This window comes from Cheilinus undulatus, linkage group 15 (assembly GCF_018320785.1).
Source record: "Cheilinus undulatus linkage group 15, ASM1832078v1, whole genome shotgun sequence".
NCBI lineage: Eukaryota > Metazoa > Chordata > Actinopteri > Labriformes > Labridae > Cheilinus > Cheilinus undulatus.
Window position 1 is genome coordinate 41,882,491 of NC_054879.1, and position 18,524 is coordinate 41,901,014.

General features: G+C 38.7%; 1 protein-coding gene across 2 annotated transcripts in view; it reads right to left on the reverse strand.

Annotated features, from left to right (window-relative positions):
* The window catches only part of osbpl6 (oxysterol binding protein-like 6), a 52,891-nt gene extending 37,943 nt beyond the window's left edge, over nt 1–14,948 (reverse strand). For both annotated transcript variants that reach the window (XM_041807113.1, XM_041807112.1), the window contains exons 1-2: nt 14,680–14,948; nt 2,568–2,796 (exon numbers count right to left, since the gene is read on the reverse strand). In XM_041807113.1, the coding sequence (XP_041663047.1) occupies nt 2,568–2,714 (147 nt within the window). In that variant the 5' untranslated portion in view covers nt 2,715–2,796; nt 14,680–14,948. The remainder of the gene's footprint in view (nt 1–2,567; nt 2,797–14,679) is intronic.
* Between the last annotated feature and the right edge of the window lie 3,576 nt (nt 14,949–18,524).

Here is an 18,524-nt window from a genome sequence, read left to right on the forward strand (position 1 = left end):
TTAATTAAACACATTCAAAGACATGAATAAGAGAAGTACTAATAGATAACCTCACTCTTAGATTAAACTGGCTGTGAGATTACGGAGCTTCTGGAAAATTAAAGGCTGTGACCTTTCTCCCATGAAGGCTTTCTTATCAGAAGAAAAGAGCTGGCATTAAAGATTGGGACAATAAACAGAGATGCTGCTGAAAGGGTTAACCATCTGCCCCATCGAGCAGCAGGCCTTCAACTGTGTACTTTCAAACCGGCCTCATTTCTCAAACACACTCCTTTTTTTATTTTACTCCATCACAAGCTGTGTACCCACTCAGCATACCAGAGTGTGCCACATGTTCAATGGAGCACCGAGCCTCCGCCTGTCCCTCATGAAATATTCATCAGCTTGTGCCGACGGAAAAGCTGTGATGTCAGAGATTCCAGTTTGGGTGTCTTGTTGCTGCGTGGCCACAGTGACACAGCAGCTCGGTGAGGTCTGGGGGCTTCAGATGGCTCAGTGCTGAGGTTAGTTTTAAGCACTCCTGGTTTAACCTGTGAAATAAGAGCCTATTGTTGCTAACAAAGAATCTACAAGGTGTTTACTTACTAACCAGGGGATTAAGGATGCTCCGTCTCAGCTGATCAGACATCTAATTGATTTATAATGTCTGCAGGGTTGAATGTTTATTAAGTCTTTTTTTCTAATAAAACAGTTTAAAACCATTAATCAGTGGTCAGTATTAGAGGATTTGCTTCTGTGTGCCTGGGGCCAAGAACAAAGATAAAATAGATTCATATATAAACTATAACTATTCATTCTATTATAACTATTCATATATAAACTGTAGGACTTAACTCTCAGCTTTACAGGAATTAGAGCTACTTTTGTTTACTTTCAGTTATCTAAATTTCAGCTTTCCGACATTAGTTAATTCCAGTATTTATATGATGATCTTTAAGTCTAGACTTCGGACAAGGGTCTACTCTCAGTCACTGTGAGCAACATAGACTACTAAAAAGCCATTACTGTAAAATAGAAATTTCATTTTTATAGGCTTTAACACAAACAAAAATGTTCAAAGCTGATTTTTAATCTCCGCCAAGGAGGTTATGTGATTGGCAGGGTTTGTTAGTTAGTTTGTTAGCAACATAACTCAGAAAGTTTATGGATGGATTTTGATGAAATTTTCAGGAAATGTCAGAAATGGCATCAGGAAGAAATAAGGCATAAGGAAGAACTGATTAGATTTTGGGAGTGATCCGGATCATCGTCTGGATCCAGGAATTTTTTAAAGGATTCTTTACTATTGGGAGATAGGGCTAATGGTGGAGGTCTGCGTTCTCAGGGTGCTTTTCTAGTTTTTAAATAAAATCACGCTGTGAATATTTGGAATAATTAAACCAATTTCTTTTTACTTTCTACATGGAAACTTCAGCCTGATAAACACTCCCATCCTCTCCATCAGCTGTTAGCAGGAACTGGTGCCATTTGAGCCAATACATGGGAAATTCAAGGCTGTAGTTGCTAAATTTAAAGGTCACATATGCAAAATACACTTTTCTGGCTTCTCAAACAGAAATATGTGCCTCTGGCCTGCCCACAATACCCTCAAGGATCAGAAAAATCCATTCCCTCCCCCCCTTCTTTCATCACCTTTTAGAAAATGTGTGCTAAAACAAGCCGTTCTCAGATTTTCCCCTCATGATGTCATGTGGGGAGTTAGCCCCGCCCCCAGGTTTGGTTGGCCCTCCCCACTTGGAAGAAAGTTCTACCCTTCTCTCCTGATCCTCTTCTCAGCTGCCAACTGAGAGCAGGATCAGGAGAGCCACATCCATTTCCTGAGAAGGGTGGAATCAGGGGCGGGGTCAGACAGCTCATTAACATTTAAAGCCACAGACACAGAAACAGCTCATTCTGAGCAGGGCTGAAACAGAGGGGTTTTTAAACATGCAAAAATCCAGTACTGGAGAGTTTTTCCAGAGACAAACTTTACAAGCATGTTTTGGGAACTCTGACCAATATAAACTTGTTTTAAAGGGGTAAAATATGTGAGCTTTGACAAGACATTTCAGGACATTTAAGTTACAACAAGACTGAGCTAGCATGCATTTTTGATTTTTATACGTGCCATAAAATTTCAATATAAGCATAAGAGCTAGGGTTAGCTTGAATATGTTTTTGGTTGAGGACAATCTCTTTAAAAGACCTACATAAACATGCAGTGTTTGTAGAGGAAATGCGTGGTTGCACCATCTTTTCTCTTATTTGTAACCTTGAATGGTAATTCAGGCTGATGTCTGATGTGGCAGCTGATTTTATAAAAACTGACAAGGTCATCACATAATTGTAGTGACTTTTTTTGAACAAACCCAAGCTGCTGAAAAATCTTTCCTGATTTAATTTTCCCTGGCAGGCCTACTCTCCTGCTATCTGCCTTTTTTCTCCTTACATAAAATGTCTCGCAGATGACTGAAGACTGCAACAACCACAAATCATATTCACTTCTTCCAGTGAAGTTCGATTCATTCATAACCAGAAGATTTCCAGAAACTTCAGTGCAGTGTATAAACCTGCTGCTGGTTAATTACCTGCCGGCTGTCCCTCTGGGAAGAGGAGGAAGAGGAGGCGCTCTTGTGAACCGGTGTGGAGGTCTTGTTGCTTGTGGTGGAGCTCCTGTCCTCTGAGCTCATGGTGCGGCCACTGGAGCCTCGCTGGTAGTGTTGGTGGTGAGACATGGTGGACCTCCCTCAGCGCTGGGACCCGTAGATCAGGTGCATCCTCTGACACTCTCTCTCACTCTTGCTGCTTGATGCTCATCTAAAAAAACCACAACATCAAGAGTTAGCAATCACACCAGCGCTGTTGTTTACAACAGATGCAGAGACAACGTGTCATTGATCACACAACCCTTCATTTGGTTTATTTCCTGAAGAAATGAGTGTCTGGGCCTCTTCCCTGCTATCAAATTGTCTCCCATCAACTTTAATATGTTAATCGAAATTGAGATGCTCTGTCTAGACATGCTGAGCTTTACTTTAAAGGCTGGGTCTTTAAGATCCTTCTTGTAAAGTGTGCTTGATTTAAGCTTTTTGTTAGGTTTGCTGTGAAACTGATGATGGAAACCCTCCCACTTCAGACGCTGAAACAAATAAGGGTAATTATTCACCTTAGCTGATTTCTAACTTTGAGCCTTCCATTTACGATAACATTGCAAGAACTGCATTCTGGTTGATCTTAAGAGATTAATCCTAATGACAGCAAATTAATCAGCAGCTTTTAAACACTTAAAACTTAAGGTTTGGAACTGTTTGATAGTATTTGTTGATCTCATCTTTTACTCTAAATGTGAGAAATTTGGTATACCAACCTGTACACCTGAATTCAGTTGGCCAAATTTGCAATAATCTTTTATGTGATCATTATTTCAATGATCAGTGGTTTCCATAAGTACCAACAAAAAAGAATAAAATATCTTCAGCCATATTTTTACCTAAAAATGCTGTGACTGAAAAAGAGAGAACAGCACCGGTCTGTCAAAATTCACAGGTTGTTAGGGCACTGATAGCCTGGTGGTTTGGAGGCTGTAGCCCTCGAAGAGGGCGTCTCATGTCCAGGTCCAATGTGGCCCCTTTCCTACATGTAATTCCTCACTCTTACCAAATTTCTAATTCTATCTACTTTGCTCTATTTTAAGTGAAAACTGAGATGGGACATTTAAAAATCAAATCAAGACTTAATTTACTTTAAAACCCAAATTATATTAAAATAGTTTTCTTTGCATTTTTGCCAAGTAAACAAAAAATAAACAAAATATGGTGCCGATGTTCAGGTTCTGATATCCTTCAAATTCCCCATTTTTCACCTTCAAATTTTAAAATTCTGATATAACGACAGCCCTACGTCTGAGTAAAGTCTCTGTCTCTGCTAAAGAAGATTGAGCTCATCCTATAGGACTAATGCAACATAAATCCTTCACCATCTAATGACCTCCATGTTAATGGTGGCAATTAAGGGAGGATGCTCTGTCAATATCAGAGGCATGGACAGCTCAGCTAAACGCTAACACACTAGATTATACAATATCTTCTTTTTTCACTCATGAACTGGCAGTGGAGACCATATCTTGAATAAACTCACTTCTGGGCAATTAATTAAAAATTAGATTAAATCGGAATTTTCAAATCACAGAAGGTGCAATAGTTCTTTAAACTGAAATTTGTGTCAAAATAGCAGTTTAAAACTTTTTTGCTACACCAGATGTTATTCACTACATATCATCATTGAATAAGAATGACCACTCCCTTCAGAAAACAATTCATATTCAATTTGCAATACATGTCAAAATCATCACAATTAGATATTTTTCAAATTTGCTTAGCCAAAGTTTAATCTAGTATTGTGTTGGTTTAAATATAGAATGATTTATTGCTAGTTTTTTTTTGTTTGTTTTTTTGGAAAATACATGAGACTTGGAACCTAAGAAATAGTTGCATGTCAAATCTTAATTGCAATATTGGGGGGAAAAATGCGATTACGTTATTTTTCCAAATTGTTCATCCCTACTTCAAAGTAACTTTAAAGTCCCTGTAAATTGATAAAAAAAATCTATTTTAGTTTTTTGTATGACAGGCAACAGTGTTGTGAATCACCAGGCCAAATTTCAGTCATGAAAACATTGCTAAGTTTATAAAATCAAGCTTCAAAGTCATAAAAAACGTGGCTTTAATATGTGCTCAGTTGACCGAGCTGAAGCCACGCCCACTCAGGAGAAATACGTTCCTCTAAAATAAAATAAATTCTTCTGATCAGAGTGCAGCTGCCTGGCTCAGAAGTTGGGGATTATATTTACTGTTTTCTGGTACAAATGTCTCTGTTATGATGCTTTTAATGACCTGTAGTCCACCGCAGTTGATAGATTTGGGAAACTTACCTCACAATGAACAAAAATGCCGCATGTAACTGGCTGTTAACTTTTAATGGAAGCAGTGACATCAGCTAACAACAGACTGTACTGATATGAATAGCTCTTTGTTGTAACGTTAGGGGGGTGGGTTGATTCCCAATCAAGACCGGTGATGTAATGAGCTCAAATGTTTGCCCAGCTCAAATTAAACCAAGCCAGGAAAGAGGTGAACAGCTTTCTAATGGTCTAAATCTAAAATTCAGTCACCCATAGATCTCAGTGTTTTCACATGTTTACAGCAACATTATTCAAACATATCTAGGGTGTTGAAACACAAAGTTTGGATTTCACTTTACAGGGACTTAACCTTCATGTTCAGGTAGAGAAGCACAGCTCTGGTTTTAGTCATTAGTCATGGCAGAGCAGCGCTCCATGCTGACACTATTGATAACATCTGCAATGGTGCTGTGTAATTGTCTGATGCCCAGGAGGTCTCAACAATGATAAAACATACGTATACTGCAAGATAACAGAGAATAAATAGATAGACAAACTCTGTTCAATTCAGAAAAAGACACATGGTGAGATACTGAAGGTATTACAGGGCCGTCACAAGGATATTAGATAAAAATAGTTGTTTTATTGTAACTGGAGCCACATGCCAATAAAAGTCCCATGGTTGGTCAAGAAGAAAGGGTAGAAATGTCATAAAAAGGACCAAGCATGCACCTTTGACCTCCAAAATCGAATCTGTTTTTCCATAAATTTAAGTAACTGCAGAATACTGTTATCTTTGGGTATCAGATTGTTTTTCATAAAGAAATTACATTTTTAATATCTATTTGTAAATTCTAAAACATGTAAACAATTTCAAGTTGTAAGAGTAGTAGTGGTAGTATTTTGCTTACAATATGCCTTGACAGCTATGGAAAACTTTTATCCTTATCCTTGCCTTGAACATACATAATTCTGTAGATTGCACTGATTGCACTAGACTCTTTACACACGTGGACAAAATTACTTTTGTCAGATTCAAGTTATTTCTGTGGGTACCAACAATTTTGTCCACGTGTGTATAACTTACTTAATGCTATCGAGTTATAGGTTTGTATCCGTGTTGTCTTTATCCAGCAAATTTTGTTGTACAATGTGCAATGACAATAAAGCTATTCTATTCTAGAAGTAGTAGCAGTGTTAGTAGTAAGTTGGTAGTAGAAGTAGTAGTATGGTAATGGAAACAATGAAGCCAGGGACAAATGTAGGTAATTAGTGCAGAATTTTCCAGAGCTACTGTCAGTCGTCCTGTACTGTGCTGTATGACTTGTGGGAATTGTATACAGCTCTGGAGCCTCCTGTGGTTTTCACTGTAGGATGTGTCTAAGTCTCTCCTGTGTGTCAGGGGAACTCCCTCGTCCACTGTGCAGCTCTGCACACTTCAGCAGTGTGCTCTCTCACATGCAACGCCACTGCACACACACACACTATAATCTATAATTCAGATCCTTTTAGGACGTCATCATCCCTGCCCCATCTTAAGGCAACCGCAGTCTGAGCTACTGTAAGACAAGGCTCTAAGTCCATTCAGATAGAGTATTCCACTTAGCCTATTTAATAGATCTGCTCTCCTTGACCTAATAAGGAAGCAGAAAGAAAAGGGCTTTGAGTGCAGAATCAACTCTTTTAATACGCTGTTCAACGAGGTAGTAGGACAGAAGCTCTGACAGGGGTATTTACTGTAAATTTAAGACATAATATGCCGTGTATTAGCATGACAAAGGACACAAAAAAGGAGTGTTAGTAAAAGTGAAGTGAGACTTTTGCAGAGAACGTGACTTTACCATTGTTAACACCAGGAACATGCTGCTTCCCTCTGGATGCATGCAGCAAATTTGAAACACTTTCAGAACTGGATGTATAGCTGCAACTAACACTGAGTTTGGTTATAGAGTCATCTTTATTGTTCTGTCTCAATATATCAAACAATTACAATTATACCACCATGATATTACAAAACAGATTTCATTTTATATCCAGATCTTATAACGTGAAGCATCACTGCTGATACGCAGAGCCGATAAGGCAATTGCAAATATATTCAATACAATATTGAACATTTTAAGATCATATCTGCTGATATCATGGTGATAATATATCTCAGTGTAAAAGCTGGCTATCTTAAGCAATGCAGAGTTCATGTTTATGCAATCTATGAAACAGCTACTGTCAGAGTGTCTCTTAGACTCCCATTAATACGTATATATTCCTATTATATTAAGTGCTGTTTAATAAGAGCTTGTTACCATGTTGGGGAACGTCTGATCAGGATCTGATTAGTCATGATCTTAATCTTCTAAATCCTGTCACTGTGATTACGGTCCTTCAAGCAGGAGGACGAGGCAGATGCAGCCATGTGTGCACAGCTCCTTAAACACCTGGTCAACACCTCAGGTCTGATAAATGATGGTGATGCGTGTGCTATAATATTAATGTCATACTAGTATATCTAAGGTCTTTTGCTTTGAGCTGAGGATCTCATTGTTTTACATGAATTGTCTTTACTGCTATTGCGTCATATCTTTTTAAAAGATTAATATCATTTCTGTTTACTGCTACTGATAAGTCTGCTCCTGCAGTGCTGCAAGGAAAATTTCCAAATGTCTAAAAGACTCAAGGGGAGCTTTTTGAAATGATTTAGAAGTTAAAAAAAAACCTTGTGTGATGCATCATAGAAGAACAATAGATAAAGAATCCAAGCACTCAATTACTAGCCCAGGGAGCAGATCATTAAAAATAATGATTTAAACATAATGTGCTCTAGATTGCAAATTTTAGTCAATTTACAAAGATTAAGAAACTACAAAGAAATGTACTGCAAAGAGTCAATAAAGACAAAGTGGTATTTTCTGTTTAAACATAATTAAAAGTCTGGTTTAAAAAACTGTCAGGCCCTGATAGGTGAAAGTGGGTGGCATGTTTGAAAGTCCAGCCAGACAAAGAGCAGCCTTCAGCTGCATGAAGGCACAACAGCAGCAGTATGTAAAAGTCAGAGGAAATGACTGCCCTGCAGGCATTCTCTTCATGCCATAAGCTGGAATAAAATGTCACCATCTTTAACGACTCTAACACACGCACTGCTTCAATGATGCGCACTAAGGCTGAACAATTTTGGAAAATAATCCTAACAAACAAGCAATAAACCATTCTATATCATAACAAACACAATATTTGGTTGATGAAACTAAAACTGAACAATTTTGAAAAAGTATGGTTTAGAGAGGCATCTGGCTGCAGACCTCTATAGCAGAGGGTCACAAACTTTCAGCCCACAACCCCCAAAAAATAAAGGTGCCAGAGACTGGGGACCCCCACTGTAGCTGAAGGTGGTTGAAGCAGAGGTAAACTTGCACAGAAAATTCAAGAAATTCAAGGATAGTTTTGAGCAGTCTTATCTTTTAAGGATATTTAAAAAAATACTATGATTTAAGCACCACCAAATGATCATGCTTTAATTGTACATTTAACTCATTTTATAACCTGACACACCAGATGGATTTGTTTAACACATCCATCTGGTAAACCTTCAATACTAAGCATTTGGGAAAGGGCAGAGGCTTTGAAAAAAAGCTGGAGTGTGATTAGATGAACGTTCTGTCTGTCACATCTTTACGGGTCAATCAGAGCAACAAAACACGTGACGTAGCCACGACCGAGGTGCGCATGCACAGCTACCAAGGAATAATGCAAACCATGGTGCCTGTAGACATGTCAGTACACGACTTTTGTCGTTTTTGAAAAGAAAACAACTCACTGATGTTCTTTGTTCTTCTTTTAACCAAGACATGTCGTCAAGTTCTGATAAAACTGGCGCTTTAGCAGCATCCACACTAATGTTTTCCATAATGGCACAGGCGTCTTGTTGCTGCTTGCATACGTCATGACTCTGCTGTGCCAAAAAGTACTGCCCCTTGTCGCTGATTGGTCCTGTCACTTTCTAACCGGGCCCAAACGGTTGAGACAGGAGCCTTGCAAGATGGGTTCGCCAGTGAGAAACAAGGAAACGGGGGAATCCATCTGCTTTGCAAGGTTACTCATTTTATGCATATATATATATTTTTTTTTTAAATTGATCAAACATAAGATTTGAAATCAAAATATTCTTTGTTTTTGGAAAGCATCTAGTTATCCCCTCTCAGTGACTTGCAACCCCCAGGGGGTCTTGACCCCCATGTTGAGAACCACTGCTCTCATCTGTTGCAGACCTCTACAATGGGGGCGACCTCAACCATGGGGCAGGAAGTAATGTACTAACCCTTGTTGGGTTTTATTGTGTGTTATTTTCAATTTCATCCCCTTACCTTAACCCTAACCTTTCGGGTACGGGTGCCTAACCCTAACCCTCTTTAGGTTTTCCTTCATTTGTGGTATGTTGTACAAAAATATCTACTTACTGTTACCCATGACAGAAAGCAGAAGTCATTGATCATTCAGTACGTCATTCTGGTTCTGGGTAATGTACTTCATTTCCTGCTCCTTCAACAGATGTATCAGTACTCTGTATTGGCCAATACCCAACACCTTGGTGTCGGAATCATATTGGGAGGGAAAAAATGGTATTGGAACATCCCTAGATAATAACACTCCATACTGATGTTACTAGATCTAAATTGATTACATTCTAATTAACCTTGCTGTTAAGTCAAACAAGATAAGCAGATTTTTCTTTTTTCAGAGAAAGCAGTTCAAGCAGTTTCTAATAAAACACAATGTCTTGTTGCCTTTAAAAGCATAAAAAAGAAGAGTTTCCCACAAATACATGGAGGAGATGTGCACAGCCCTGCACAACAAACTAATGAACATAACTGCATGATCTCTGCAACATGCAGTCTGTTTTACTGATGCATAAAACTCTACAAATAACTCTATAAAGAAATTAGCCAACCCTCTGCTTAATTTCCTCATAATGCTGCCATGTTCCTGAAACGTCTGCATAAGTGAAAAACAGTTTCACTTCCCTTCCCCATCCCTCACGCTCACCCCCAAACGCTCCCTCAGCTCAATCACACGTGAGCTCTGAAATCATTTCATGCTCCAGAAAAATAACAGTGTTTGGTGAAAGGTTAACTCAATCAAAAACTATTAAAGATGCATTAAAATAGCGTCAACTGACTTATGAATACATTAGTTACTGTTTTTTAAACTCAGGGCTAGGTAAAGAATGTAGTATGCTGCAGTTCAAAGTGTATTACTGGTAATTTAAGAAGCATGATTATGTTTTTCAGTGATACAGTGATGATATTAACAGGTTTTTGTTGCTTGTATCACAAAAGTCTTACTGCTGTAGCCAATGAGACCAAATAGGTTATTACAAACAAATGCTACATAAACAGTGAACTAACAGGCCATATAATGGAGCTTAGCATCTGTCTAATTCACTCATAGCTGTTGAAAGCTCACGGTTGTGTCTCTCTACCTAAACTCTGCAGCTACTGCGTTTGTTTCTTTGACGGATTTGATGCAATTCTTTATTAGACATTAAAGTCACCCGAACATATTTGAATTTTTGGACTGGTTGGCAAATAAAACACCTAATATGATCACATAAAGCTGTGGGAAATTGAAGTTTAATCTACAGATGAATTAGATATGAGAAATCCTCGTTAGCTGTAGACTGAAATGACTCTCACAATCTTTGCTCCATCAGCTGACTCATTCTGCAGTTAAGTAAACTGAATAAAATGTCAAGGTCTTATTTGTCTCAGAGCATCAATTGAACTTAAAAAGCATTAGCATTGGATGTATTATTGCACTATTATTGCAATTAGAAATGTGTTAAACAAGGCACTTGCTGTGCATTTAAACATCTTAATAAAAATTGAGTTACTTTAAGTGTTTAAGTTCCTATGAGGAGATTTTTTGTTGTTTATTAAACTTATTTAAATTTACAGTGATGCCTCTTTGTGGCCTAAAAAGCAAACAAATCCAACAGAGGACAGGACTGTCCACTTCTGGATAGTATTCTTTAACGTCTGTAACCACTGTCCCAGGGTAGGTGTCACAAGAAACAAGTCAAAGCACGCAACAGCAAGCTTTTTTTTCAATTTTACAGTAAACATTTAGAAAATGTGATGGTTTGTCAGAAAAAACCCAAGACAGTCTGGCTGCAGACCATACATCTCAGACAGCCCCATTTATGCAAGATATGGTTTCTGTCAGAACAGAAGTGCCGTAATTTGCCAGTAAAACATACTTCCTGTCTGGCTTTTACGTTAATGAAATAACCACAGGCAAACAACACAGCCTAAGCAACATTTCATGAATAAATCAGAGAAAAAGGGTCAGAGGTCTAACCCTGGATTAAATTATGCATCAATGTGTTTTAGAAGTTGTTACACAAACAGTGGCTCACTTTAGCTTTGTTAGCTTTAGCTAAAAATAACATTGCTATGCTAGCTACAAAATCAATGTTACTACAAGACAATGAAGCTAAGTTAACTTTAGCAACATGAGTTTAGCAAATGTAACTAACTCTAACATAGTTATGTGGATAACGTAGCTATGTAGCTCATGTAGCTGTTTTGTGAGGTTAGCTTTAGCTACATTATGTTGCTACATAGTCACAATAACTGCACTAGCTACAAAAGCTACATTAACTATGTAGCTTACACAGCTATAATAGCTTACACAGCTACAATAGCTATGTAGCTTACACAGCTTCAATAGCTACATATCTTACACAGCTACAATAGTTACGTAGCTTACACAGCTGCAATAGCTATGTAGCTTACACAGCTACAATAGCTACATAGCTTACACAGCTACAATAGCTGCAAAGCTTACACAGCTACAATAGCTAAGACAGCTTACACAGCTTCAATAGCTACATAGCTTACACAGCTGCAATAGCTTTGCCGCTTACACAGCTACAGTAGCTACATAGTTACACAGCTACAGTAGCTGCAAAGCTTACACAGCTACAATAGCTACATAGCTTACACAACTTCAGTGGTTACGTAGTTACACGGCTACATTAGCTACATAGCTAACACAGCTAGCACAGCTATGTGAACTGCACTTCCTTCCTATATAAGCAGACCATTTACTCGGCTTCATTAAATGTTTTGTGATTAGGTTTTGCTGGTCAGGTTTTTAAATTTAAGTTCTGGTATTCTTACCCTCACCCTAACACTCAACGGAAGTTTAATATGATTTTACTTCTAAAGTCTGCAGCCAGACTCCTCTCGAAAAACCTACCACTACAGATTCAGGACAAGATCAGCAAAGAGAGAAAATGTGTTGCTTTGTCCACAAAGGACCTTTAAGACGTATGTAGATCATTGTGATGTTGCCTTTAAACCCCCAAACAAAAAGGACATGAGGATCCAGTTATGAGAAGTATAATTTAGATTAGTAATTCAGCTGAATTTGCTAGAATAAAATTTTTAAACACAGTTTAGTCCCTGTGATCATCAGAAGCTTATCAAACTTCCATGATTCCTTGCTACTTTAAAAGGATAAAGACGTGAGGATCTTTGTCAAGTTTAAGCAGGTTGGCACAGTACCAACCACATGCTCCGGGTGCAGTCACCTGTAATAACAACAATCTGCTCTGCTGAAATGTCTTTGGACAAGATGATAAATTCCAACAGGCTTTGGGGCTTTTTGTTGCCGAATATGTGCTGTGACCTTAGGGGGCGATGGAGAGTGAGAAGTCAAATTTGTCCCGCAGGGGATCAATAGAGTAACATAAATGAAGTAGTAGTTATCTGTCCTGACATGGGTCAGCAAGGAGCAGTGCAGAGCTGTCTAGAGAACCGCGGTAATCCCTCTATCTGAGTGCACTGCTCTGAGAGATCTGAAGGGGATGAAGGAAATAAAGTTGAGATTTAGACACCCAATATGTCAAGCAGCTCTGTAAGACCCGCAGTCACATAGACGGACAAAAATAAAGAAACAATCATGGATCAAATTCCACTGAATACATTGATATAGCTGCTGCTTGAACACATTAAACATCATTAATGGCATCACTCCTCATAATCCCGTAATATGATGAAGAATGGTGGTAACTGAGCCTTAACAGAGGAGGAAAGACATTTATGTTTATGTTGTCTCCACATCCAGGCCACCCACAACATCACATTATCGACCAGCACTCTACGGCGTACCAGGTTTGCTGTTCTCCCCTCTCTGTTGCATAATTAAAGGGGGCCCAACAAAAGCAGACTTGTGTTGTCCCAAGATTATATTACAGGCTCTTCAAGGACAACGATTGTTTGAATTTACAACTGGCTAATAATGCGTATCGATCAGCGCAGCAGTGTTTTCACCGTTCACCTGCGTGTACGATAGCAGGATGGATGCATGTGTGTGACATCTGAGAGCAGAGAGCAGCTCATCTTTTAAAAGTAGGCCTGTTTTCCTTTTTTAAACATGAACTGGACAGAGCCAGTTTATCCTGTGCTGCACATATTACATCATCTAGGTAGAGCTGGGAATCACACTGCAATACTTTTCCAGTACTCACTGTCTTTGTGCCCATATTGGGCACTGTCAGGAGCTGGAAGTTGGCACTGAATACTTGCCTTGGATTAGACATATTGGTTTAATTTTGTGCATCTGCAGCTTGCATTGAAAACTGTTCATATTAATTGGATTTTTGAGGTCGGGGTAAATATTAGGGATCATATTTACAACTTTGCAGCCAAAAAAGAGAATAAAAACAAATTAGGCTAAAGGCACATTATGACACTAATGATTTTTAAGAATTAAAGCACATGAGTTTTTCCATGAGCCTTAGAACTACACTTTAAGCAATCTGCTATGAAGAGTGTGTAAGCTAATTAAATGAGAGGAAGGTGCAATTATCTGCTTTTCTCCTCAGTGTCAATATTAATGATGTGCAGTAAAAAGAAGCCAATATTTTGTGCATCAGAGTGACGCCAGCCTCTTCTTTTTCCTGTGTAAAGGCACAATAATCTAAGAAAAGACTGGGAGCTTTCAGCCTCTCCGGGCCTGGCAGAGTAATGGCTATCAGAGGATCAATCATCTCTGCTGATCAGGGCAGCATCTCTTCAAGAAAGTGCCAGTGACAGACAAATGCACAGAGCCCCCTGGTCCCCTGTGCTGTGTTTTAATCTTTGTGATTCTGATGTATTTTAAACAACTGCAAAGTCACAGGCTGACCTTCAGATTAAAGGAGGCTGAGTGATATTGTGGAGCAATTCAGCAGAGTGAGAGAAGTTGGCTAACTTTCAATTAGTTAGCATCTCAACGCTGGCGGCATAATGACAGGGTATAAACGATTATGAATGGAGATTATGGCCCTCAGTAATACTGTCATGTGAAAGGGGACAGCTGTCTTATGGGACCGTAGAAGAAGAGCTCAGTTAGAAAGGTGAAAATGTCAGTGACGCATTACGTTTACATCATCAAAGTTAGCTGCGTGGCTGTTTTATTACAGCATCCATGTTTAAAGGTGTCCAATGTCATTGTTGTGCCCCTTGTTGTTGGGAAATGTATTTTTTCTTAAATGTTGATTTTATCCCTGTTTGTCAGGTAACTAGCAGCTAGCAACATCAGCGGTAGCTAGGTGGAAATGTCTGACTGGTCCTCGGTGATTCACTCAGGATGCAAATACAAAAGGATGGGATGCTGGGGACTCCGTGTGCACAGAGCACCAAAGCATGAGTAGTGCAGCTTACATAAACATAGCATTAAAATGACATTGTGGTTTCCCGTTTAAAGCAACACTGCCTCTAAAGTTGGCTTGAATGGCAGAGAAAAGCGCATTGACTTACCACAGATGCGATGTAATGACCATGTCTTCACAGTTCTTGGCGCAGAAACAATTGAGGGGGTCTTCCTTGACTGGGCAGAGGTTCCCAGCTTCTCAGAGACAAACGGCCTCCATTAAAGGGTCCACGTTGAATGAGCCTGCTTCTTCTTTTTGGTGATGTCAGTGATGTAAGGAGGCTGAAGCACTGAGGAAAGTCAAATTAAAAAGTGCTGTGTTTGCCTGTTTCCTTGAATGCGGGATGTGATGCTCAGCTCGGCTCAACTGCACTCCGGTCGCTCCTCCCTGCAGCAAGATCGGCTTTGAGCGGGAAGAAATTGCAGGAGTGGATCAAACTGTGGCGGTCTGCGGCTGCGCACAAAACACGGAAATGGAGCCGAGAGAGAAACGGACTCTGAGTCGGTAAGAACAGTCAGAAAATTGTTGCTCTGTACAGAGAATAAAAGATGTACAGACAAAAAAGCTATAAAACCTTCATAAGTAGGCAATGAGTTTGCAGTGAACTATAAGTGCACAGGTACGGAAGAGGATAAGGGCCAAAAGTCAGAATTCTGAGATTAAAGTCAGAATTCTGAGATTAAAGTCAGAATTCTGAGATTAACGTCAGAATTCTGACTGTTTTCCTCAGAATCCTGACTTTAATCTCAGAGTTCTGACTTTTTCCTCACAATTCTGACTTTTTTCTTACAATTCTGCCGTTGTTTCAGAATTCTGGCTTAAAATCCTTATTTTGACATTAATCTCAGAATTTTTACCTTTATTGTCGGAATTCTGACTTTATTTTCTGAATTCAAATTTTTTTCTCACAAGTTAAAAAAAAAATTGTGTCTCCGTTTTTTTTAAAGTGACCCCAAACCTCTCCCGTACATAGGAAACAAAATCAAATGCAGAAATGTAATAAGGCTTTAAACATAATTATGTAGAAGCCCTGATAAAACATGCCGATTTGTAGTGCCTATATAAAAAAAATCAACCCATCAGTGTTTTAGCCTTTAATTGATTTTATGAATCGATCATGGTTGATATTATTTGACTTTTTTGACAAAAAATGTTTTTATAAAACTCTTTAATGTCAAACTGAAAACCGATTTCTACAGAGTAATGCCAACTAACCAAAAAATGTTACATAAAATCTGTGACTGCATAAATATTCACCCCATTCAAGTCAGTATTTAGTACATGCACCTTTGGCTGAAATCACAGCACTGAGTCTGTGGTCTAAATTAGGCTTGCACATCTGGAAACTGCAATTTTACGTCATTCTTCTTTGCAAAACTGCTCAAGATCTTTCATGTTGCGCAGGAATGGAGGGAACAGCCCGTTTCAAGTCCAGCCACAAATTCTCTATTGGATTGAGGTCTGGGCTTTGACATGGCCACTCCTGAACTTTCACCTTGTTGTCTGTAAAACATTTCTGTGTAGCTTTCGCTGTATGCTCTAGGTCATTGTTTCATGGGAAATAAATCTTCTCCCAAGCTGTAGTTTTCATGCAGACTAACTACAATTGTCCCCCAGGATTTTCCTATATTTTACCACATTCATTTTACCCTCTACCTTTACAGGCCTTATAAGGCCAGCTGCCAAGAAGCATCCCCACAGCATGATGCTGCCACCATTGTGCTTCACAGTGGGGATGGTGTGTTTGTGGAGGTGTGCAGTGTTTGGTGTCTTCCAAACATAGCGGCTTGTCTTATGGCCAAAAAAGCAAACCAGATAACTTTCTTCTACTTGACCATGGAGTCTCCCACATACCTTTTGGCAAACTTCAACAGTGTCTTTCTCTTTGACACTCTCCCATAAAGTTTTGAGTGGTGAAGAACCTGGGCAACAGTTGTTGTATGGAGAGTCTCTCTCATCTCAGCTGCTGAAGATGTGACTCCTTCAGATTAGTCATAGGCGTCCACTGTGAGTACGGCCTGATCTAGTCAGATTTACACATGTGCCATATTCCTTCCATTTCTTGATGATTTATTTAACTGAACTTTGAGGGGATGGGCACTGCCTTGGAATTCTTTTGTATCCAATTGCTTGGAGTGTTCTTTTGTCTTCATGGTGTAATAGTAGCCATGAAAACTATTTAACCAGTGGCTGGACCTTCCAGACACAGGTGTCTTTATACTACAATCCCTTGAGACACTCAGATGATCCCCAATTCACTAATTGTGAGACTACTAGCATCAATTGGCTGGACCTCTGTTGAATTAGGTCAGTGACTTTAAATGGGTGAATATTTATGCAGTCACTTATTTTACCTTACATATTTTTGTCTAATGACATTGCTTTGTAGCCAGATTGAACTGACCATGACTGATTTCTAAAATCATATAAAGGGTAAAACATCCAAGTGGGTGAATACTTTTTCACATGATGGTTACACATACATAATTATAAGCTATTTCAATGAATATGGCAGCACTTTTCAGGTTTTGCAATGGAAATGAGACCAATATAAATTGGACATCATGCCAATTTAGGAAGGGGAAAAACACCATTAAATAAAACTGAAATAAAAGAATCAACAAATTTGTTTAACTGAACCAAAATAGGGAAATCTTCATTAGAGAAGACTTTACAACTAGACCATCTGCACTCCATAACAAAAACAAAGTTAAGAGAAAGTCTGGGGGGGATTTTTGTTATGTAAAATGAGAAACGGTTAACTGTTGGTTAAAAGAAAATACTTGAGTTGCCAAACTCCAGAAAATAGTCTCAGCCATTGATATGAGTTGTGAAGACTCACCAGACTCACTCATCTATGCCAGCTTTGAATTTCCATTGATGTTACATGGTTGGGATAAATCAAACTAAATATAACAGACCACATGATCATATAGGTAAGTATTTTGATTGTTTTAAGGTTGGTCAAAAGCATTCATGGAGAGACCAAAGACTCCTTCTCCATGAGTACAGAATTAAAATAATCTCCATAATCCCCACTGTGTGTGAAACCCTCAGGAGTGCACTCGTATCTAAGATACTGTGGCACCACACACTAACAAGCACCAAACCACACACTCACTGGTGACCCGGCCCATTCATGCATTTAATGAAACTTAACAGGCTTGTTGAGCTCCTTCTCTCTCCTCAACAGGAACAAGTATGTATGATGTGTTCATTGATAGGACTCTGAGGTCACCTTGCCCCTCTTGTTATTTGTGTTTGGTAACTTGATAGGCGGTCTTTTAGGGTAAGGATAACCATAAACTCTCCTCATCTGTCTGTCTTTCCTAAAATGGCTGGATATCAGATTTCAGACTGACATGCCCAACCTGATCTTTGACATTTTAACTCTTCTTTTCTTTCTCTTTCTTTTTCTCATACCTTGCAACCAATGCACAAGACTATCTGCATGATAAAAGTTTGTACAGATAAGCTTCCTTGAAAAGTTATATCATACCAGATATGAAAAATTCAGTTAATATTTACAGCTGATATATAACAGCCATAGGAGCCAGATGAGTTAAATATCCAGGGCTAAGCCCAAACAAAGGACAATCAGGGGGGCTGCTTTCATAACATTTTTTGCTTATCAGACAGTTATACACACTTTTTTAAATTCAAAATACTAATAACACAATGCATCGTAAGGGAAGAAAGGATGCCATTCAACCTAAAAAAAAAAAAAAATTTTTTTAGTTTTTTTTTCCTTAAAGTGGATTATATTCAAAAATTATGATAAAAGTTGAAATTCTAGTTTTCACTTCCGCCTCCTAAAATGGCTGAAGTTTATTTTTATAGTTAAATTGCTTAAGTAGGGTAGAAAATTGGTTATAAAGTTTACAACTGAAACAGTGTATTTTCAGACAAAGAACAGGAAAAGCAACAATCGGGGGTTGTGGTGTTGATTTG